This window comes from Charadrius vociferus, unplaced genomic scaffold (assembly GCF_000708025.1).
Source record: "Charadrius vociferus isolate BGI_N301 unplaced genomic scaffold, ASM70802v2 scaffold744, whole genome shotgun sequence".
In the NCBI taxonomy this organism is placed as follows: domain Eukaryota; kingdom Metazoa; phylum Chordata; class Aves; order Charadriiformes; family Charadriidae; genus Charadrius; species Charadrius vociferus.
The window spans coordinates 452,159-474,656 of NW_009648252.1; the positions used below are offsets into that span (position 1 = coordinate 452,159).

Below are 22,498 nucleotides of genomic sequence, written 5' to 3' on the forward strand. Positions count from 1 at the left end.
CCCCCTCGGCGCGGGGGAGGCCTGCGGAGCCCACCTCCGCCGAGGCGGCACCGGTTTTGCGCTGACGTGGTGTCTGTGTTCTCTGTAGGTGAAAATGGAGCTCAGGCTTGGAAGTGTCACCGAGGGCGGGTGTTTGTGGTGATCGGGGGGTCTGTGCACTCCGAGGAAGAAAATTTATCTCCCGGAGCTGTGGAGCGATGTAGGTTTGGCAGGTTTCGTTATGTTTTTGTAGGCTCTGAGGGAATCTTTGAAATCCGCCCTTTTCCTTTGTCCTTTCATTAGTAATTTATCTCTAGGCCCGCTCTTTATCTCTTGCTCTTCAGGTGCTTAAAGGTTTTTTTGTTCTGCAGCTTGTTGCTTTTTCCGTCTCTTTCAGTGCCTGCAGCAGCAAGTGCTGTTTCTCAGCCTCATACCATTTAGGCAGTCTTGACAGCGGTGGTTCTAAACTTCATTTGTGGCAAAACATTTACCGTATACACCAAAACAGTGCATGACTATGCCAGGCTTCAAAAGCGCAAACGCCTCTTTGATGTGTCCTTGAAATGCTTGTTCTTTCTTGCGGGGGAGCTGCGGTGGGAAGCAGGCTGTGCCGTCAGCCGCGTGAAGGGCGAGGGGTGTCGCGGAGCACCCCTGAGCATGGGTGACTGTAGCGGGCTGGCCCTGGTACTGCTGTGGGCTGCAGGCAGGAACAACTGTGATCCTCGGGAACCCCTTGAGCAGATGTCCCCTGCAATATGCCTCTTAAGCACAGTTCACTGCTTAGCAATGCCTCTTTTAAAAGAAACTGCATGCAGGATGTCTTTCTAGGAGTCTTAAGTATAGTGACTGTCGCATAACACGTCCCATTTAAATTCATCTTAAACCTGAACCAAAATTCCGTTCTGGGATAGCTACTTTCTATCATTTAACTGTTTGGAATGTTGACTTAATCCTGCATTGGAGCTAAGCGTAAGTGACTAATTTTAACCATGTTCTTTGTTTCAGCAGTTTTTAGTGCTGTATGTGTTTTTGTGTATTGCGCTATATTTCTGTGTTTAAAATGCTCTCTATGCAATTACAGTGGGATGTAAACAATGTTTTGAGATCAGTATATCTTTTCATAAGCACTGATTATACGTCCTTTTTATTTAGTAGCCAGAATGTCGAACAAGGAAGTGAAGGCAGCATTGAAGAGTGCTAGAGATGCAATACGAAATAAAGAATATAAGGAAGCCTTAAAACATTGCAAGGTAATTAATTTTATACTTGGAAGGTCATATTTTTTGCACGCTTTGTTTGCTGTCCCCATATCCCTACCGCTGTATAGCAATGTTGAGTGTGGAATGCTTTATTAGTTGAGATTAATAAATTAAGGTTGATTTTCAGATTTAACTTCATTGGTCATTCATATTGGTTGCCTACAGGTAAACCTTTATTCCCCTTCCCTTTTGCATTTGCTTATATGTGGTGATAAGTATATTAAGTCTAGAATGGTACTGATAATAATCCATTTCTAATCCAGACTTCGACAGGAGTGCTTTAATGGCTGAACTGCAGATATGGTTACTGGCAGAACAGTTCAGATATGAATCATTCTCTGGCATAAAAAGCTGAAGTTATTAATCTTAGACTTTTCCTAAAAATAGGTTAACTTCTAATATTACCATACAGAATAATACAGCAAAGTGTAACAACAAAACTCAATACCTGGATCTATAAGATGCATTTCATTTGTCATTTTTGCTTAAAATTGTGTATTTCTAGGCAGTTTTGAAGCAAGAAAAAAATAACTACAATGCTTGGGTATTTATTGGCCTGGCAGCTGCTGAGTTGGAGCAGCCTGATCAGGCCAAAGGAGCATATAAGAAGGCTATTGAACTTGAACCAAACCAGTTACTGGCATGGCAGGTACGTGAATGTCCAGACTTGCTTTTTCTTTCTCTGAAAAGTATCACTGTGGAGTTAAAAATGAGAAGAAAGCAGAGCTGAGACTTGTATCATGTTTTCTTGAGGCCTGTAGTTCTACTGAAGCTTTGGAGAAGCTGAGGTTTGTATTATTTGTGTGTCTGAAGTAAAGCCATGGGTGGCTCTGTATGTATAGCAGGGCGAACTTTAGTTTCAGTATATTTAAGCTTGTATTTCTTCTGCAGACTAGATAGCAGTGAAATGTGCAAGGGAGAACATGACTTGAAACACATAAATTCATCCATGCTTAGGAATTTCCATGCTTGTAGCTCAATAAATATTTGACAATGCTTTTCCCATCAAAGATAAAATGTTTTTTCTAAGTTATTTTTGTAGCTTCCATCATGAAGTGGATTGTTACTGAATCTTGTTACTTAAAAGCAATAGTATATATTTAAAATAGCTGTGTGCTGGGTGGTGTGTGCATGACAACCTGTAACAGTGTATAGTTACAACATGTGGTTGTGTTATTTGTTGTGAAGCATAAGGTTGCATATTAAGTCTGTCTCTTAGATACCAATGATCAATATTTTTCTGAGATGGTAAGGTTCTTAGTGTTTTCAGTATAAATAGCTTTTTACAGTATAACTGCTGGTGCCTGATTTCAAGGTATATTGAAATGTCCTCAGTTGTTTTGCAATTAGATTCTGGCTTTCTGTTACTATACAAGACAGTATGATACTTGGATATAGGTCTTTTATTGTATGACTTAGCATGCTTTGTATATTGTCTATTATGCAGACAAGATTATGTAATATATACAGGTTTCAAATAGTTGTTGATATTAGTCAAGAAAGCAAGGAAAGCTTTTCATTTAAAATAAGTAGATTCAGAAGGTTGTACAGAATTATCAATGTAGATTCTGCTCGGAGATTTCTGCATTAACACTTGACCCCATTGAAGGCAATGGAATAATTTTTGTTGGCAGAACTTTCAGTGTCCTTGTAACACATAACTGTTTACAACAAATCTTACTTTTTTTTTTAAATATTTTTTTGAAGGGATTAGCAAATTTATATGAGAAATCCAACCAAACAGATGTCAGAGGAGACTTAGCAGATGTTTACCAAAAGCTCTTGCAACTCTATGAAAGGTAAATAATATTGAATACCATAATTCAGTCTAAAATTACTAGTACAGTGAATACCATCACTGATACATAGGACAGTCTGAAAGTTTGGATTTTTTAAGCCTTGTTACATCAGTGGGTAAGCACTTGTTACTAAGGTTTTTTGTACCTGTATAAGGTTTCTTGATGTGTCCCTTTTGATAGGGCGAAAACTCTTGGAATAGTTGTACCTGTGGTTAATAGTGTAGAGAATTCTAATGTTATCCTACATCCTATGTTTAAACTCACTGCCTTGAAGCATTTAGCTCTGGTAGTTCATTGTCTGCTTTAATAAGTACGCTTGGTTTTCTCTGCTTTAAGATCACAGAATATATGTTATCTGATTCATACAGGTACATTTCTAAAACAAATGTAACTCTCAGCTCTCACTGTAGCTGACTGGAGTGTTCAGTTTGTTTCCTTAATTTGAAAATTGTTCAAAAAGAAAAGTACAATCCCTTAAAGTATTTTTTTTTTTACTTAGTTATAACAGCAATGAGTACAACTGTTAGGGCGATCTATAGTATTTGTTCTAAATATTTGTTTGGTAGCTGAACCTACTAAAAATGATTTGTCAGAATTTGAAAAACATTATACTATTTTATGGAAAACTTAGCTTCTTTGTGCGGTGTTTTCTTTCTTTCTCCATTCTAGTGGTGACAAGCAGAAATGGTGTGATGTATGTAACAAGCTTGTGGACCTATATCATCAAGAAAAGAAATATGTAGAGGTAGGCTGAGTGCTTTACTTTCTCTCTTCTAACAAGAAGTTTCCACTTTATTAGAACTAACTACTCTTTATCAAGGAATTCTCAATTTTTTCCGCCACAGACCACTTAAGGTCTCCTGGACCACTGCCAGGAAGAACTGCTTTTAACTATGTTCTTTTTTTTTCCACTGCGTAAGGCTTGGGTGCAATCCATTAAACTGACAAAACTTGGCAAAGGATGTTAGTATACAGGCTGAAAGGGTGGAACATCACTCTTCTGTCTTACTTCTAGAAGTCAAGCATGATTCCAAATGCACGTTTGCGTGCAGTATGTGTGAGTTAGGTGTCCTTTGCCTAAGCTTGGCCAGTTAGCTAGGTATCTCATTAGCCCTTCACTGGTGCCGTGATCCCTTCCTCGAGTGTCCCTGATACTTCATGCCAGAGGGTAAGGTGGAATTTGTACACAAGTTGAACTCCATTGCCTGTTGCTTATGTACTGCATTCTGTGCACAACGGTATCAACCGGTGAAGCTGCTGCAGGGCAGCCCAAGCTTCAGCTCACCAAAGTCCGTGTCAACATGATCATTGCAAAATAGTCGTGACTCTTGTCAGCTTACCACGAGGTGGAGCTGTTAAATGCCTGAATAGTTCAACAGTAACTTTGTCTATAGTCTCTATAGTTGTGTTGCGGGATACTTATTTTTGCAGTTATGCTATTCATTCTTTACTCTTCAAAAAGCTTGCTTTCTTACAAGGTAGTGCATGGTCTTACTCCATGTCAGCTTCTTGCCTTTCCTCCAAAAATGGAAAATTAAAAAATTTTCATATCTCATAGCATCAGGTTCAACACTATTAATTAGCTCCAAAGCCTCCGTGTATACCAGTTTCTGAAGCAAAATTCAATGCTAATAGTTTATCATATAAAGGCAGACTTGCTCTATGTGCAACACAAAACCACAAGTTCGGCTTCAGGGTCCTATTTTCTCTTTTTCAATTCTGTTGATTTTTCCACACTGAATTTCAACAAGTACTGCTGCTGTTTTTCTGTTTCTGTTAGTAGTGCTGTAGATCCAACAAGGCTTCCATTTTTTTCTTCAGAGCTTATCAAAGGACTGTTGAGGTCTATTTTTATTGCTGATTTCCTCCAGGAACCAGAGTCAGAATTCATGCTCTTGATGTTGCCTCCCTTCTTTACTATACCTTGGAAGGTGGACAGGTCCCACACAATGCTTTGGGACTTGTTATTTTGCTTTAATCAGAAAGCAGGTAAATCTGGGTCGTTACTTTAAATGTTGCTCTGTTCTGTACCCTAGTATGGTAGAGTTGACAGTAATTGGAAAGCTTGAATTAGACATCCAATTATTTAGAGAGTGACAGCTTGATTTATTTGTTTCCTCTTGACAGGTGGCTGAAACATGGCAGAAACTAATACGAATGAAACAGGAGGAAGGTGCGGAAAAGGCAGAGCTTCATCAACTTTGGAAGAAGATGATCCAGTTACTGAAAGACGGTACACAGAACCAGGATAATAAGACTGAGCAGTCGGTAATGTTTCTCACTCCTACTGCTATAGATACATATATATGCACAGTGCAGCTAGACTTGAAATGGAAACCCATGCAAATCTTGTGACTATTTGTTTCATTAATGTTCAGTGGTACTAAACTTCTCAGTAAAAGGTGGGTGATTCAGTCTTCTGACAGAAACAGTGAGGGTGCAGCAGCCTGAGATGGGCCTTAGGTGGAATAAAGCACCTAAATCCAAGCGGTTGTCCTGGAACTCTTTCATTAACTGCCTCTTGAGTGCTGCAGGACCCCAAGATTGCACTGTAGCATAGTGATGTGTTGTTCTACCTCTGCACATTACAAGAAGCATCGCTCATAAGCTTCATCAGAATCTATAATGTAGGCGTTCTTCAAAGCAAGAAACTCCCCCCTGTGTTTCTCCAGGGTGGAAGAGGTAGTTCTGTGCTGTTTTTCTATTTCTTCGTACCTGGTGCTTTTCCTAGATAGCAGTGTTTTGATTCAAATTTTCTTTTCCCCTATAGTTTTTAAGTTTTCACTTCTTAAGAGAATGTCAAAGCTGATTGGAGCAAACAGAACGATCAGGAATTTATACTGATCCTGTGTTCTCTATGGCCGAAGTTAATTTTGTCTGTTCTTGCAAGATGAACCTCATTCAAGGATGGGAATTTCTCATCACCAATCTGGTTGATAGCAGTGCTCAAGAAAGGTGGAAAATACAAATTGAAATAATTTGAGAGATAAGAAAATTTAATCTGGATCTCTACTTCTTGAGAAGCCAAATGCTCTGATTTATGCGCTATTATAGAAAAGAGGTGCTGCAGGTAGCTCTACTTTCTTTTATGGGGACAAGGAGTTAAAAAAAAGGAAAAAGTTGCATAAATATCAGGAATGGGTTTCACGTGCAAATGCACAGTTTGCTGCATTTCTGACTAAAGCATCTGAAACTGGAAGGGTGTGGGATTGAAGGCAGCCTCCCATTCAGCATTTCAGTTGTTCTGAGCTGTGGGCAACTTTTAGTTTAGCATGCTTGTTTGGTCACCTGCACTCTGGTGCTTGTGTTCTCCCATGTATAAGGAGTCAAGAAATAAAAGACTAGATTTCTAGCCTAAAGCAGGGGGTAGGGCTGACAGCTAACTGTAGAGGGTAGGTAAGCTAGGTTTTGTGGTACCAAGTCCTTTCAGTTGGGATTGGGTATGCAGAAGAATCTATGGTCTTACAAATTTTGCCTTCCTTCTACCTATCTTCCATTATGAAATAGTATGTTACTGCTTCATCTTGTACTGGACAATTAATGTGCTTTGGATCCTATTTCAGTACTGCTTCATGATAAGGAACTTGCTTTCTGACTTTCTCTGTTCGCAGTACTAGTGTAAACTTAATGAGTAGGATCCAGATAATAACATGTATCTATGGAAGGGCTGGAAGTCATGTCCTGTGAGCAGCAGCAAAGGACTTGGGTTTGTCTAGTTTGGGGAAAAGGACACTGAGAGGCCTCATTGATCTCTGCAGCTTCCTGAAGAGAGGACATGGAGAAGGAGGTGCTGATTACTTCTCCCTGAGATCCAGCAACAGGACGCGTGGGGATGGTTCAAAGCTGTGTCAGGGGAAGTTCAGACTGGACTTTAGGAAGCATATCTTTACCGAGAGGCTGGCCAAACACTGGGGCAGACTTCTTAGAGAGGTGGTTGATGCCCCAAGCCTGTAACTGGTTAAGAAGCATTTGGACAATGCTGTTGATAACATGCTTTAACTTTTGGTCAGCCCTGAAGTGGTCAAGTGTGTGGACTAGATAATTGTTGTAGGTCTCTTCCAACTGAAATAGTCTATTCTATGAAAATAGTGTTTTCCTAGAGTCATTGTTTGTTGCATTCTTAATTATTTCTTATTTCAGCTTTTGACCGCATTTGAACACGCGGTGAACTCTGCTGACCCTGTTCCTGGTGAAGACCACCAAAATCTTTATAAGGACTTTATTCAGTGCTTGTCAAAGGTAAGGTTATGTTATTCTATCTTCATCAGTGAATAGTTGTAATATTCCACATCTTATAGTTCACAAACATAACTTTATTTTTTCCTTTTCAAGTTCCCTCATGAAACGGCTAGGTTGGAAAAGGCCTGTCATGATATGATGGCTTTGTATCCTACTGTGAGTTATCCTTTAGAAGTACTTTGCTTGCACTTTGTTCAGTCAGGTGAGTAGGATGGATTTAGACACTTTTGGGGCTTAAATTATTTATTTTATAACGTTTTGTGACAATCTTTTTACCAGTGTTTACCCTTCATGACCCAGTACAAGTGCACTATTTAATTTCATGTTTTATTTCTGCCTGTCTGGAAAAGTGTTTGTTCCTATGATTTGTGATTTCCTAGCCCTGTAACTGAGTGATGACTGTAAGTTGGCAAAAAGCTTCTGCAGGTCCAACTCTGGCAATGTACAAAGTCACGAAGAAAAAATGCCTTATGAAACTTGAAAGCAGCCTCTCCAGATAAAGGAAGGTTAGCTTCCTGAGCTTAGAAAGGTAGTGGAGAATGTTAACCGGTGCCCTAAGGCTGAGGACGGGTTGCACTTAAGATATTCTTGACGCATAAAATCTCTCAGCAAAAAACCCCTAACATTTGTGAAACTTTCTTCTAGAGAATGCCTGGTGAATAAGGAATAAACAGATCAGTTTAGATAATTGTTCTAAGTAGAAAAGGAGAATCTCATGAAAGAGAAACACAATGTGGTGTGTTCATTGGTGCAGGGATTTGAAAGTATACAATTGCTGTTTTCAGTAGGTCACTAAACAACATTGCAATAGTGTTGGACGCTTCCTCAGCGTTTTCAAAAATAATAAAATGAAGACCAAAATTTAGTAGTTGTTCAGGGCATCAGAAGTTGATTTTATTTCTTTTTTTATACAAGGAAAGAAAATCAGGAAAAACCTCCTCTGGTTTATATAAAGAGAAATAACTTTCAGCTTAGGTAGAAGAGTGGCTTTTCCAGTTTTGAAGGTAGGCTTCATGGAATAATGTAGCAACATAAGAGAGAATTTTTCACTTTGATTGGAAAAGATGAAGACAAATGAGGCTCAGGCTCTCATTTCCACATGAGAATGCTTTACAGTTCAGAGAAACATGCAGAAACTAATTTCGAAAGAAAAAGGAGCACCTGACTGGCACAGTTCTTATATAGTCATGCTCTCACAACATCTCACCATCCCACAGCCGTCTTGGGGCGGGGAGGAGGATGCTTAGGTTTTAGTAAGGCGGCTTGTTTATACCTGAGTTATTCCAACCACGTCATAGTCCTTCATGCCCCAAACTTGTGGGCTGGTAACTCAGATGCGTTATTAGTCACCTTTATCAAATGCAAATGAAAGACAACCTGTATGTCAAATGAGTCCATAAATTTTTAAAGAAAATAGTAGTTCAAAGACTGTTGCTGCAAGTCACAACAGTTGCTTTAAGCAAGGACTGCCAAGCCTGCAATCACAGCTAAACACAAGCATAAAAATTTAGTGGCATCAGTTAAAATTAAGTCAAGATATTAAATTATGTGGTTTCACAGCAAGACTGTTTCAGCCCGCTCATCACAGCAAATTTGTAGGTACTCAAGGCCTACTCTGGAAGGAAACTGCTTGATTTATTTGAGGCAGATTTTGACATGTGGGCATTTGGCTGGGCTTACATGAAAAGCATATGAAGGAGTTAGTTGTCATTAATTAAGGAATTATACTTGTTATTTAACAGGTAATTTAGGTTTCAGACTGACAGTTTATTTTGTTTGGTGGTACTAGGTGTTTAGATTACTGCTTGGTTTTTGGGTTTGGTTTTGGAGGTGGAGGGTGATAAGTATGTAGTACCTTTGGAAAAAAATTTCGTTGTTAAATTTATTACCTTGAGCTCAAAGGATAAGCATCATATTTATGTACATAAGGTATGCTTTTGCATTTTTTTTTTAAATCTAAAACTCTGTTAAATATTTCTTTTTCTGAAACTAGGTACTTTGTCAGAAGAGGCCCTGCACTATTTTTCTAGGCTTTTGGAGATGGATGCAGATAGTGGTCCAGGCATCATTGGTTTTGGTATAAAATGCCTGCAAGAAAGGAAATACAAGGAGGCTGTTAAGAGTCTTACTGAAGGTAAATATGTAATATGATGTATAAGTGGATATTTTTGAAATCTTACACTTGCATAGTACTTTGCCAGTTCTAAGACCAGCTAGATTTAAAAAGAATACTCAACACTTCCTCTGTTTCGGCATTGAATTTTTTGTAAGTATAGCTTTAAGTATAACATCTTTGAAGTCTGTCATTGCCATTATGGTCAGCTCTGTAGTATTTCAGTGTGCTCAAGTTGAAACATTTTTTTAATCTGACTGTTATTGAGGAAATGCCTAGATGAAGCAGTAAATACAGCAATAGCAATTCATGAAGGAATATGGAATTTGTAAAGTAAAATACAGTGCAGCTCCCCTAATCTAGTCACTGCATTTCTATACCTGAACAAAGATGACTTTTCTTTAAAGTTACATCATTTTAAGAACTCTTTAGCACTTACTCAATACAAGTGTTTACACAATGTATCTCAAGAGAAATATTGGAGAATTGTTTTTCTTATAGTAGCCAGATTTGCTGAAGAGTTGTCTTACTAATCTGTAATTATCTTCCTTATACTGGCATGGCAAAGCTCTTTGAAAATGACTCATAAGTATACTAGTGGGAAAATAGGATTCTCCACTCTCACTGTGCTGGCCATGGAAAATTTGAAACAGCTTATGAGAAAGCTGGGTAAACAAGCATTTGGGATCTAAGCCATTAGGAGTCAGTCAGACTATGCAGAATAAGATTGTTTCTGAAACTGAATTTTGGAATATTCTACAATACTCTGCAGTAGCTTACGTACCGTGAAATAACATGTCTTGCCTAAAATCTGAAATAAAAATTTCAGTTGGTTAAGAGGAGAAAGTTTACCATAGAAAACAAATTCTTCGGGCTTACGTGCCGTTGGATGTTTTGACAAAAGATGCAACCTGTTTTTAACAAAAGAAACATCTCTCAAATAATTTCACTTACTTATTTTTCTTTTTATGTGTAATACTCGGCTCATGAAGGGGAGAATGCAAAGGCCAAGGCTTTTGGCATAATGTGTAAATGCATAAAGCTTGGAAGTAATGTGTTTCCCAGTAAGTTAAGTGTTTGCGTTTTAGGCATTAAAGTTTCAAGGCATTATTTAGTAGCAGTAGTGTGTGTATATATATATCAGAAGACTCAAACTCAGTTTTATTACTGAATCTTTAATTAAGGCAAGTTTATCAGGAAGTTTCAGTGAAACACTGTTCGCTCTTGCCATCGTTTTTTTGCTGCCTTGAAGTTCTGTAGGCTTTTCTTTGGTTTCTAAGAAAAACTTTATAAAGCAGTCTACAGGCTGCTGATGTTAATGTCTGACCAAAGTGAAGAACTTCTTTCTTTTTGAATCAAAAGTGCGCCTTAAGCCAGTGTTGTATATATCCTCACTTTTCCCCCTTTTTCTTTTCTGTGTATGTAATGTTATATGCAAATTTAAGCCTAACAGAAGCTTGTATGCTTCTTAGTCTTTGCTTTACTGTATGGAGGCTTGTATATCTAAAACAGTTTAAACTAAGACTCAAAGAAAAAAATTAACTGCAGGTCTTATTATGTGATTGATAGTATGTTTTAGATGGCATTATGTGGCAATACCAGCATTTGCCAGCTACAGTGTCTCTGCAGCCCGAAGCAATGTTTTTTGGTGCCTTTTTAAAATTCTTCTTTTATTAGGTTTGCAGAAGACTAGCCAGTGTCCACCAGCATGGCATTATTTGGCAGAGGCACAGCTGAAAATTCATAAACACAGGGACGCTGTCCTGTGCTGCAATCGAGGTGGGTGCCTGTAAGTTGAAAGAGCAACTGCAGGGGTACACCACTTTCTCTAGTCCAGCCAATGTGGCCTTTGCATGGTAGGCCTTTGCTTTTTGCAGTCTCATGGCTTGTGCTGCTGTCCCCTGCACCTCTTGGTTTATGACAACTGAAAAGCACCTTTTGCTGCTTAGTCTCAGGAAAAGAGAAAATACTTGGCTGATCAGAACCAGAAAGCTGTCTAATGGTTTATGTTTAGAAGGTTTGCATGTTCTAATGTGCTTCTTCAGCTGGTAGTTGACCAACTCTGCCGAACAGCAGACGATTGCCTGAAACCACAAGGGTAGGTGTCACGAATTTGTAGTCTGGTAGACTTCATATTTAGACTTGAAAGATAAGATTCTAATCAAGTTAATGTAAAATGCAGAAATGTTGCATAGTACAACTGCATCTTAAGAAGTCTCACTGATTGTAAAACTCCATCTCTGCTATCCAGCAATGAGGGCAGTTATTATGATCTAGTGATGCATATCTAATCTGAATAGAGCCATTATCTGATGGTTATAAATGAAGCGGCAGCCAAAGTGGACTTTTTTCTGACAGGGACAAATGCAATGAAAAACTTCTCAAGAAAGACTTGAAGCAGTGTAAGTATGCCAACCTGTCTAAACAGTCATGGGAAATTATTAAAAGCAAGGGGAAGTACTTGACAGCAGGGGAGATTCAAAAGGACTATACATTTGGGCAGAGGAAATGTGATATCAGAACAAAGGAGGTAAAAATAAATTTATTGCAGAAAGGATGAAAATGTAATTGTTTTCCCATCTGTGTTCAGTGTGGAAGAAGTCAGGGTGACTGTACACTATGACCCTTCCTTTCAAGGGATTTCAAACAACTTGTCTGTTATTATAGCATTAATAGAAGTTGCTATAAAACAAGACAAGAATAATTAGCAGTAGGGAATTATGAGATACTGACCTAGAAATTGACTAAGGACCATAAAAATGAAATTACTGATGTGCTAAAGGGATTATGTTATTGCTTGCTTAAACTGTCTTTGCACCCAGATGCTTGGAGGTAGATAGCTTAGCACTAAAGTTTAAAAAGGGTTATAGGAAAGATCAGGGAAACCATCGACAAGTCTGATAAGTTTAGTGGTTGAATGAGTTAAAACTGAAAGAAGAGAATTAGGGGATTTATGTAGAAAAATTATTCTGGGGAATAGACAGCATGGCTTCTGTAAAGTAAAGTTGTTTTTTTTAGAACTCCTGGAGGGAGTTTACGAGCAACTAGATAAGGAAGTAATACAGTCTTTGATTTCCAGGTGGTACTTGATAGATCTCTTAAAAGACTGTTGAGGAAAGTTAGCAACCTTGGGTTAAGAAGTAGAGTTGTAGCATTGAGTGGTTTTTGTTGTTTTAAATAAGTCAAAAGCTAAAGCACATTATAGTAATAACGTCTGTTTTCAGGCTGGAAGATGTCCCTGACGTTTTCACCAATACCTGTGTTGTTCATCCTTTTTTTCTGATTGTTTGTGAATGTTGAGTAATAAGGTTATAAAGTTTGCTGCTATTCAAAGCAGACTGCAAAACTCTAAGAGAAGATTGCTAGATAGTAGTGGGTAGCTGGGTGTTAAAATAATGAATGAAATTCCATAGTCTTAAATGCAAAATCATGCTGTTGTGGGAAGAAATGTTCCCACAAAGCTATTGTACAGTCTTGCTGAAGTAAAGAGCAGAAAGGTCCTCATTTTGTATGAAAAAGTAGCACTGTTTCTTTCCCCTTCTGTGCTTTACAGGCAAGTCAAATCTTAGGGATTACAGGGAAGGGAATCATTACTGAAACGAAGCACCAACGTGCAGTTGCTTTAAGAACTTTAGCAGCATGGTGAAATCTGTGTGCAGTTTTGGTACCCATCCACCCCTTCTCAAAAAGAAAATAGTGATGGAAGTTATTAGACTAGTAATAAGGATGATCAAATGTATGGAAAATGCAGCATATGAGAACAAGGAAATAGCCTGTAAAGTCCTTTTCCAGCCTGGAGAAGAGACGATTTTGAAAATTGTGAAGTTGCAAGTGATATGGAAGATAAGTGAAAATCAAGTGTTTTGTTTTCCAAAGTGATGTCTGGTCAGTCCTAAATGAAACTAAAAGCTGGCAGGCTCAGAACAAACAAAGTAAGTGGTGTTTCTCAATGCAAGGCGTAAGGTAAGCTATTGTGCCTTGCTAAAAGATGCTGTTGATGCAGAAAGTATCCTTGAGTCCAAGTGGTGTGTGGAAAGTTGGAGAGAATTCTGGCAAACCATTGCTTTATGCTTGGCCTGTCTCACTGGCTGTATCAAATCAGACTAAAGTTCATTGTATGTGAAAATAAATATAGTTAATCAAGCTATTCAGAAAGTTCTTGCTTTTGGAGGATGCTGAAGCTCAAGAGAGATACCCTTATCCTCTGAGGTGAGATTATACTGTGTATTGGAGAAGTAATCAGTACTGAGTAGAAAGGTACAAAGTTACCTCTGCACAGGCACAGAGTTAAATCCCTGGTTTCAGTAATACTCTTTTCTTTAAACACTGAAGTGTAGAACAACTTGTTTATTGAAAGGTCATTGCTTCTTCAGAACATAGGTTGGAAAAATGTAGCATTCCATTTATAAAGGCCACCAGCTAGGAAGCAATCAGTCTCTCCACATGTCTGAGAGGACCTTTCTAAAATTGATTTAACTTTTAAACTTGAATGGATAGAAATTTTACAGAACCATTTCTTCAGCATGGGGGAGAGCAGTCAAATTTTTTTTTTCTATGAAGTGGTGCTCTATTAGATTGAAAAATTGTCATTAATGATTTAAAAAATAGTAGGAACAGGGGTGCTCTTTGTAGTTCCTTTTTCTGTTGTTACTTGATGAAACTTTTGTCTTGTCAACAGCTCTTGAGGCTCTTGGAACTCCTGAGGGTCCTAGCCTTCGGTGGAAGAACCTTATCCTTCAGTTGAAAGCAGAGGCTTTGATTAAAATAGGTGATTCCGACGCTGCAGAAGAAGCCATTAAATCACTTGAGCAGGTATGTTCATTGACTAAAATGTTTTTTTTTTTTTTATTTAAAAAAGTGCTGTCACCCTTCTGTATGAAAAACTCAAGCTGCGTATTTCTCCCCTTTCCTCCCTTTTATGTTTTGAGTGATTTAGACAACTCCTACCAATTATGGTATTATCCAAACACTCCTTCCTTCTCTGCTTTTTTAGGCTTTGATACAACTTTTTCACTCAAAATTCTAATTTCAGAAGCTGTCATTTTTGACCTTGTCTGGTCTTGCTCAGTATTGCTGGATTCTTGCTAGTTCTATGGCTGTTGTTCATCTTAATTTGAATTATTGTTATAACCCTACTCCCCATGTCCTTCATACACCTGTCATTAGTCATGACCAAGAGCATATTACTTTAAGATCGAATGGTTAAGCTTTAGGCAGAAGTTGCTTCCACTCGTTTTTGTTTCACAGTTTCGTTCCTCTTGTTCAGACTTCTGTACCTTTGTCCTTGCTCTCTACAGTCTTCTCCCTTTTCTCCATCAAAATTACTCTGTCTAAGGCTTCTCAAGGGTATTCTATCTCAATGTGTTCTTGTCTTTATCTTCACACAGTCTGCCTGCTTTTGACACCTTTGATTTCTTAATCTGGGGAGAGAATAACTTGATCATGTCTATTACTTGGGTTTCTAGATTGTGGATGCAAGCAGTGATCCAGTGGTTTTAGCTATCAGAGGTCAGGCTTATCTAAACAAAGGTTTAATGGATCAAGCTTCAAAGGTTAGTGCTGTATTGTCATTCCTGTACGCTAACTAGAATTCTTGGTTTCATAGAGGAAATAACTAGGGAAGAATAACATTCTTTTGCAGATTTCACAAGAACTTCTGTTGTCCCACCCTGATCTGGCTGAGTCCCATGCTCTAGAGGGTTTCGTCCATTACTCCCAAAAGAATTATGAACAGGCAGAAAGAAGGTAGATTTATATTTTTCTTTCCTCTAACAGGGAAATGTGGGGGGAGAATAGAATATAGTGTTTCACAGCTTTTGAGAATTTATCTGATCCAACCTCTGTTCCTTTTATTTAGTTTTCTAAATGCTATTGAAAGGAAGGCTGAAACTGCAGAGTATCATCAGTACCTGGGGCTCACATACTGGTTTATGAGCGATGAGACAAAAAAAGACAAAGGAAAAGCACTCACTCAGTTCTTGAAGGTAAAGGCTGCTTTAACTATTCATGTAGAATTAGTGGTTTCCTGTATCAGAAACCAAGTATGGAAAATACACTGATGGGAAGGGCAGACTTGAATATTCTGCTTGTTACCATTTACAGGCTTCCAGAGCCTGTAAACCAAGTTCAGTTGTGCAAAAACACATTGCAGGGAGCTGTGTAGTGCCCTGGAATCTCCCTGCTTTTGTTTTCCTCTTTTCACATAATTCTTGAGGCCTTTGATTTAGCTAAACATAGTGATGATTCCCTCAATCTTCTGTCCGTGAGAGCTCTAAAGTTTAGGCCTCTAGATTACCAATGTAGATCTTTGAAGCCATTTTGAAATGGGGAGGGCAAAATTCAAATTGAAAAAAGAGAAAGGAAAAAAAATGACAATGGCGTTAAGAGCTTCAATGTCTGTCCAAGGAATTAAGTCTGCAAAACCCCACAATTTATATACTTTTCCTGGTCGTTGAGTTTTTGGTGGTTGTGGCTTTTTCTCTGAACAGGTAAAAATGTGAATCCAAAAGATTTAGCCTGTTCCCAATCTTTATTTGGAACATGAAGTGTACAAAATAAGATTCTAGACGTTATAAGCTCACCATATAACTTCGTGGTAGGGGTTGGCAACTCAAATTGTTGACTACTCTTTGCACTTCAATAGCAGAGTATACTGGAGAATGTAGTTGAAGTGAACAATACTTTTGGTTCTAAACTGTTTAATGTGAGCTTTTTTTTTAATTATTATTGTCAAAGTTGTTTTCTGCTGCTTCGGGACTCTGGGTTTCTTTATATATAAACAAACTTGCCAAGTGTATCTAAAAAGGAACTTAAACTTTAGAAAAGGCTGTAGTTAATTGTGATGTAATATGGTAAGAGTATGAACATAATGGTTGAGATGGAGTAGAACTTGAAAATGATGGGATGTAGGAAGGAACTGTTTTCTCCTAGAACGACTAGCTTGTTAGTATTTCATGTGCAAAATGCTTTGGGTCCTGCAGTTTGTAGCAGATTCTGCAAATATTTGAAGCTCAGGTAATCTCTGAAGTCTGAAAATAAAGTTTAGCTACTCAGAGGTATCACAGAAGGAGCTTAAATAAGTTGACAAGCAGAGGTTGAACAGGTAGTTTTCACTGGACCTGTCCATCAGTATAATCCTTCAAAATGCTGTCTTATATTGTATTCATATTTCCTTATAGGCTGCAAAATTGGACAGCTACTTGGGAAGTGTCTTTTGTTATTTAGGTAACTACTACAGAGACATTGCTGGAGACAAAAGCAGAGCTCGTGGTTGCTATAAAAAGGCTTTTGAACTGGATGGAACTGATGAAGAATCTGGAACAGCAGCTGTAGACTTAAGTGTGGAACTTGGAGACATGGTATTGTACCTTCAGGGCTTTGGATTACTACTGTTTTGTTTTTCTGTTAATCCTGCTCTTTGAGGAATCACTTCAGGTTTCCTCTGTATTTGAGAATAAGATAGGAAAACAGATGTTCTGTCATTGCTTAGCAGCTTTCTTAGTTCGACCTACTTCAGTTTTATGCTTCAATTCCAAATTAAATCTATCTGGTGAGAATGGTAGTGGAATCAATTATAACATTGTAATCAGGAGATACGTGATTTAGATGAAGAATTTTTTTCAGTAGGTGATATGAAGAGAAAGTTAGTTTTCTTTCCTAATTAACTTCTGCCGCTTCTTTTCTTCACACGCACCCCCTCCACCCTTTCCCCCCCTTGCTGCTTTCAGGAAAAGCATATAAAGTCATCAGAACATTTAAAAAAAATTCTTATATAGCACTGTATAGAAAGTTCTTAACCTATGATATCACAGAGCAAGAAAGCAACCCATACTTTGACAGACTCCATTTGAACATCTCGAAAGTCAGTCTAAGTACCTGACTTGCTGCAAATACTTGTAGTTTAAAAAAAAAAAAATTAAAAAAATAGTCTCTACAGAACTGCAGGAAGCTACTGTCTATTTGCAAAGACAGGTACATATGAAACAATCACTTCTTTAGATGTGATAATTTCCTCCTCTAATTTGCCACTCAGCCTGCCAGCTTTAAAAAGCCCCTGTAACGTTTCTTCATTACAGTAATTAAAAGATTAGACAGTTTAATGGTTTGCTGTATTAGGAGAATTCTTCTTTAACGAGAACGTTGTTCTTTACACATACGTGTTTGCTAACCTGGCGTTTTTGGTGCTTTGTTAGGACACTGCTCTGTCAATCCTGAATGAGGTAACTGAAAAAGCGAGTACTGGTACAGCAAAATGGGCCTGGCTTCATCGTGGACTTTACTACCTGAGAACTGGTCAGCCGTCACAAGCAGTGGCTGAGTAAGAGAACTGGTGGTTGGTTTAAGTAATTTCTGTAAATCACGTTAAAATGGTCCTTGATCTTGGCAAGTTTTGAAAATAAGTTAGCAGATTATAGGATGGCTTGTACTAAACAATGGGAAATGGGTCGGAGCAAGCTGTCTGTCTTCAGTTTCAGAATTAGCAGAATGTAGTCTTTTCAGCATACCAGTGTTCTGCGCTAACCAGCCTGGTGACAGGCTTGTCATAGACAAGCACGATATAGCACTGAATAATGAGCCAAGATTAGGTACGACATCTAAGCTTGTATGATGTGCTCTGGAGATGAAAATGCTACTGTGCTGTGTTTAAAAGTGCTGTATAATTGTGTGTTTGTGTCCTGAGAACATATAATGCAAGAAAATTATTTGTGTTAACTTGTATCACCTTTTATTTAAATAAACTTATTTCTTGGTATCTTCAGTTTGCAGGCAGCTGTCAGGGCTGATCCAAAGGATTCCAACTGCTGGGAGTCTCTAGGAGAGGCTTACTTGAGCAGAGGTAGCTATTCAACAGCTCTAAAGTCCTTCAGGAAAGCCAGTGAGCTGAACCCAGGGCTTGTGTACAGCATTTACAAAGCTGCAGCAGTCGAGCAGATTCTAGGCAAATATGAAAATGCTATAGCTACCTATCAACAAATCTTAAAGAAGACAGAAGATTATGTGCCTGCACTGAAAGGTAATATGTCTGAATTTGAAAGTGTTAACTCTTTCTCCCTCCACACACTGCAGTGCTTCAGTGTCCTGGTGAGGTTCTTGTATTGAGGTTTGCCTGCATGGAAGGACAGGGTTGGATTTTGGGTATGTAGAGCACTGCGATCCCATGCATGAAAGGTAGTGTGTAGTACCCTGCAAATATCTGAAGAGCTCTTAAATCAAGATGCGTAGTGGTGATTATTTTTCTTTCAAGTGAGTATGAAAAGTAATTATTCCTGTGTAGCTAGCAGGCCAAATGGGTAGGAGAATTGCAGACAGAGGAAGCCAGCTAACTGCAGTTTCATCTGGATACTGTAGTTTCATCTAAGCAGTCAAACAGTGGCTTAACAGGCAATGGAGTCAGGCTGCCATTTCAAATAGGTGGGCTGTACTAGTTTTCTACTGCTCCTGACCATACGTTCCACACTTTTTGGTTAACTTTGGTGATTCAGACCCCCTGAGGGGTCTCACAAGTGTTAGGGGTGGTGGTAGGTCTTCAGCATATGGCTGGGGGCAGAGAGAAGTGGGGGAACTGGAACTCCTTTGTAATGATAGAACTGAGATTCTCAAGATACAAAATACTGGGAGCATATAAAATTTTGATAGCCAATGGATAACTGTTGAGTTTACTTTCTCCCTGCCACTAGTCTTCAGTCATTCTCACCCCATACATCCGTCTGAAATAGATGCTGCTTGCCTCTTGGTATTGGTATGAATTTTTAAGTTATAGAGTGTTCTTTTGTTGTGTGTAAGGCCTTTTGATTTTTGGGTGAATGTAAGCCGATTCTTTTAAGGCTAAGTCAGAAGTGTTGGGTTACTATTGCAACAGGAAATTTTTTCATCTGAAAGGGTTATAGGGTGGTTGTCCCTCTAATATAATTTTGTTGCTTGGAGCTTGCCAGACTGAAGTGACATGGCAAAAGCTCCATGGTGAAGAGTAGGTAGGCAGTTTTACTAGTTGTCAGGCAAGAGGGCAACAGCTGACTGCAGCAGCAGTTTCCAAAGGTGGTGTGCAGAAGTGTGCACACGTATATGGCTTTTTTAGTGTCTGTAGGTGACAGTTGACAGCTTTACATGGAATAAAATGCTTAGAAGTACGTAAGCACATGGTGTCAAGGTTTCCCCCCCTGTAGTCACCTCTAGTTATTCTTTTCTTAAATCTCCTAAGTCTTCTTGCAGTCCCTCTCATCCTAATCTCTGATTTGTTAGCTCCAGGTCCTACTTTGAGTCTCAAGACAGCCTTCACCTTCTTAAGAGACTGTTTAATATTTAGTCTGGTATGCTATCTTTTGTGGGCCTTCTTAAAACTCTTGAAACATACATCAGTGTTCTTTTTGGTACTGTTCTGGTCAGTTTAGGCAGTTTCTGAATTTAGTTGTGTAGTGTAGTGCCTAGTAGGTGAGAGAATAACTGCTGATGTTACTTGCATGCATCTTTTTTATGTATTTCATTTTTGTGTTACTATATGGTATGTTTATTCTGCCTCTGCTCCAGCATATCTTTTAATGTATAACTTTGGGGAATAAAATCAATTTTGTTTTTAGGTTACAGAGCTTCTTGACATCCAAGAAGCTCATGGTCCTGGGACTTTGGTGTTGTCAAGACAGATACCTAGTGGGGGCAAGATAAAGATGCTTGCAAAACATGACTACTGTAATTAGTAGTTTGGTGTAGGTACAGGGTATGATAGCATGAGGAACGAAGCTTCAAAACTGAAAATAATACTGGGAATGAAAGGTACTCCTAGCCAGTGACTTACTGCCAGACAGAATCACTGCTGGTGCCAGCAAGAGTATAAACCAAGTAGTTATGTTGTTGGTTCCAAAATGCTAGAAATTGTGGCATTAGATGCAGGTCCTTTTTAACAGTTGGATTTATTTCCCTATGTGGTGGGTTGGCCTTGGCTGGAGTCCGGGTGCCCACCAAGCTGCTCTGTCACTCCCCTCCTCAGCAGGTTGGGGTGGGAGGGGAGAAAATAAGATGGAAAAACCTCTTGGGTTAGGATAAAGGCGATTTAGAAAAGCAAAAGCAAGGCCATGCACGGAAGCAAATGAAAACAAAAGATGTATTCTGTACTTTCTGTTAGCAGGTGATGTCCAGCCACTTCCAGGGAAGTAGGGCTTCGGTACACATAGTGGTTGCTCCAAAAGACAAACATCATAATAACGAATGCTCCCCTCCTCCTTCTCCTTTCTCTTAGCTTTTATTGCTGAGCAGACATCATATGGTATGGAATATCCCTTTGGTCATTTTGGGTCAGCTGTCTTGGCTATAGCCCCTCCCAAAATCTTGCTAACCCCCGGCCTACTGTTGAGGAGGGGAAATGTTGGGGAGACAGCCTTGATGCTGTGCCAGCACTGCTCCGCAGTAGCCACAGCCTCCCTAGTGACCAATGAGGGCTGCTGTGGGGAAAACTAACTCCATCTCAGCCAGACCTAATACACCATATAAAGTAGTTTCTTATGTAAATAGGATTAAACCATATTGGATTCAAGTCTTCAAAGACAACTTCCCCTTTTGCCTACATTGACATTCTTTCTTCTTTTAGTGTTTTGGCAGTGATTTTTAACTCATGTGAACTGAAAGTTGGTGTATTTGTCAAAGACTTAACAATGCAGAGCAGGTTTCTTGTGAGGCCTTTACTTAGTATTTGAGAACAAAACCAAACCTTAAATGCTATGGGGTTTATAATTAATTAGGTTTATTTTAATATTCAAATTATTCTACAGTTAACACTTGACAGTATAGGTTAAAAGCAAAGTCTCTGTTGTGAGCACTGTGCATCTTTTGTTTTTGGCATAACGTGCAGGGTATAAACCTTTATACCGAGCAGAACACTGATCAGGCTTCCACCCTACCTCCTTTATCAAACATATCATAAAAGCATCTGTTCTCATAGAGGATATTTTCTTTTATTTTCAGGACTTGGTGAGTGCTATCTCATGCTGGCAAGATCAGCCCTTGATGACTATCTTGACAGGAAGGCTGTGGGTTACATAGAGCAGGCTCTCGATTTTTTTACAAGGTTAGTACTAAATATTCAGTTATTTAAATTCCACTGGGATTGTGGGTTGACGAGCGGAAGAATAACATTTAAGTGTTTGAGGATTTTCAGTTAAACTAAATGGAATGGACCAGGCTTCTGATCTAGAAGTAAGAATGTGCTTATTGAAAATGGTTTGAATAGCACGTTCTGGACTTAGGCTGCTTAAATGAATGGTAATTATACAGTTTTGTTTCTTTTGTTTAAAGATAGAGTCACTTCATTATAATACAAGTGTGAAATGTCACACAGTTTTCTCCAGCTGTCCTCCGGTATATATGAGGCTGGGGGGGCGGGATTTCTACCAAAAATGGTGGATGAGAGGAAATTGTTCCTTCCCTCCCTCAATCTTTTTGTTTTGCATTTTATACGAAACACTTTAATTTCCTAAAGTAAACCTTGGGATAGCTGGTGTTATAGAAGAAGGTCCATCAGGTTTCTACAGATGAGTCATGTCTTGTAATATATCATGATAGTGTTCTGAAATGCAAGAGTGGGCGTACTCAGCTGACACGTTGGTAGATAATGGCTAATTTTCAGAACTGACTTTTAGTCCCAACGAAGTTGGGACACATAGGCATTTTGTATTTTATGGTTTTTGGTTATTGTTGACCTTTTAGACGTATAATGTGAATAGGAAGAAAACTGAATAAAAAAAAATAATCAAACAGCTCATTGATTAATTAAATTTGAGTTTGTGCCACTCTTCGAAGTGGTGAGCTTTCTTTTAGAAAAGGATATTGAAGTGTCTGAATGGGTGTTGTGCGGGTTTTCTCTGTCGTTAATTACAGGGCCACAAAGCACCGTCCTGATGTCTCTTGCCTCTGGAAACTGCTCGGAGATAGCTGTACTAGCGTGCACGTTATTTCACCAACCAAAGTGAATGTTCAAGTTCCAGGATCCCTTCTGGGTAAAAATGCAGGAAAACAGGTGCTGAAGAAAAGCGAGCTGCTCAGACTGGGAGGAAGGTAATAATTTTTTATTATCAAGAGTTTCTATGCAGCTTGAGATGTGATAAGTCTCAAGTATTCTAAAC

At 38.8% G+C, this 22,498-nt stretch overlaps 1 protein-coding gene across 1 annotated transcript in view; it reads left to right on the forward strand.

Annotated features, from left to right (window-relative positions):
- The first annotated feature begins 1,139 nt into the window (after window positions 1-1,139).
- TTC37 (tetratricopeptide repeat domain 37) overlaps window positions 1,140-22,498 on the forward strand; it is a 50,209-nt gene continuing 28,850 nt past the window's right edge. Inside the window, exons 1-18 of the mRNA XM_009884337.1 lie at window positions 1,140-1,229; window positions 1,744-1,887; window positions 2,946-3,037; window positions 3,707-3,782; window positions 5,165-5,305; window positions 7,178-7,276; window positions 7,370-7,478; window positions 9,270-9,410; window positions 11,067-11,168; window positions 14,068-14,201; window positions 14,855-14,941; window positions 15,031-15,134; window positions 15,247-15,373; window positions 16,568-16,747; window positions 17,582-17,706; window positions 18,149-18,402; window positions 21,342-21,444; window positions 22,254-22,430. Coding sequence (XP_009882639.1) covers window positions 1,140-1,229; window positions 1,744-1,887; window positions 2,946-3,037; window positions 3,707-3,782; window positions 5,165-5,305; window positions 7,178-7,276; window positions 7,370-7,478; window positions 9,270-9,410; window positions 11,067-11,168; window positions 14,068-14,201; window positions 14,855-14,941; window positions 15,031-15,134; window positions 15,247-15,373; window positions 16,568-16,747; window positions 17,582-17,706; window positions 18,149-18,402; window positions 21,342-21,444; window positions 22,254-22,430 — 2,285 coding nt within the window. The remainder of the gene's footprint in view (window positions 1,230-1,743; window positions 1,888-2,945; window positions 3,038-3,706; window positions 3,783-5,164; window positions 5,306-7,177; window positions 7,277-7,369; window positions 7,479-9,269; window positions 9,411-11,066; window positions 11,169-14,067; window positions 14,202-14,854; window positions 14,942-15,030; window positions 15,135-15,246; window positions 15,374-16,567; window positions 16,748-17,581; window positions 17,707-18,148; window positions 18,403-21,341; window positions 21,445-22,253; window positions 22,431-22,498) is intronic.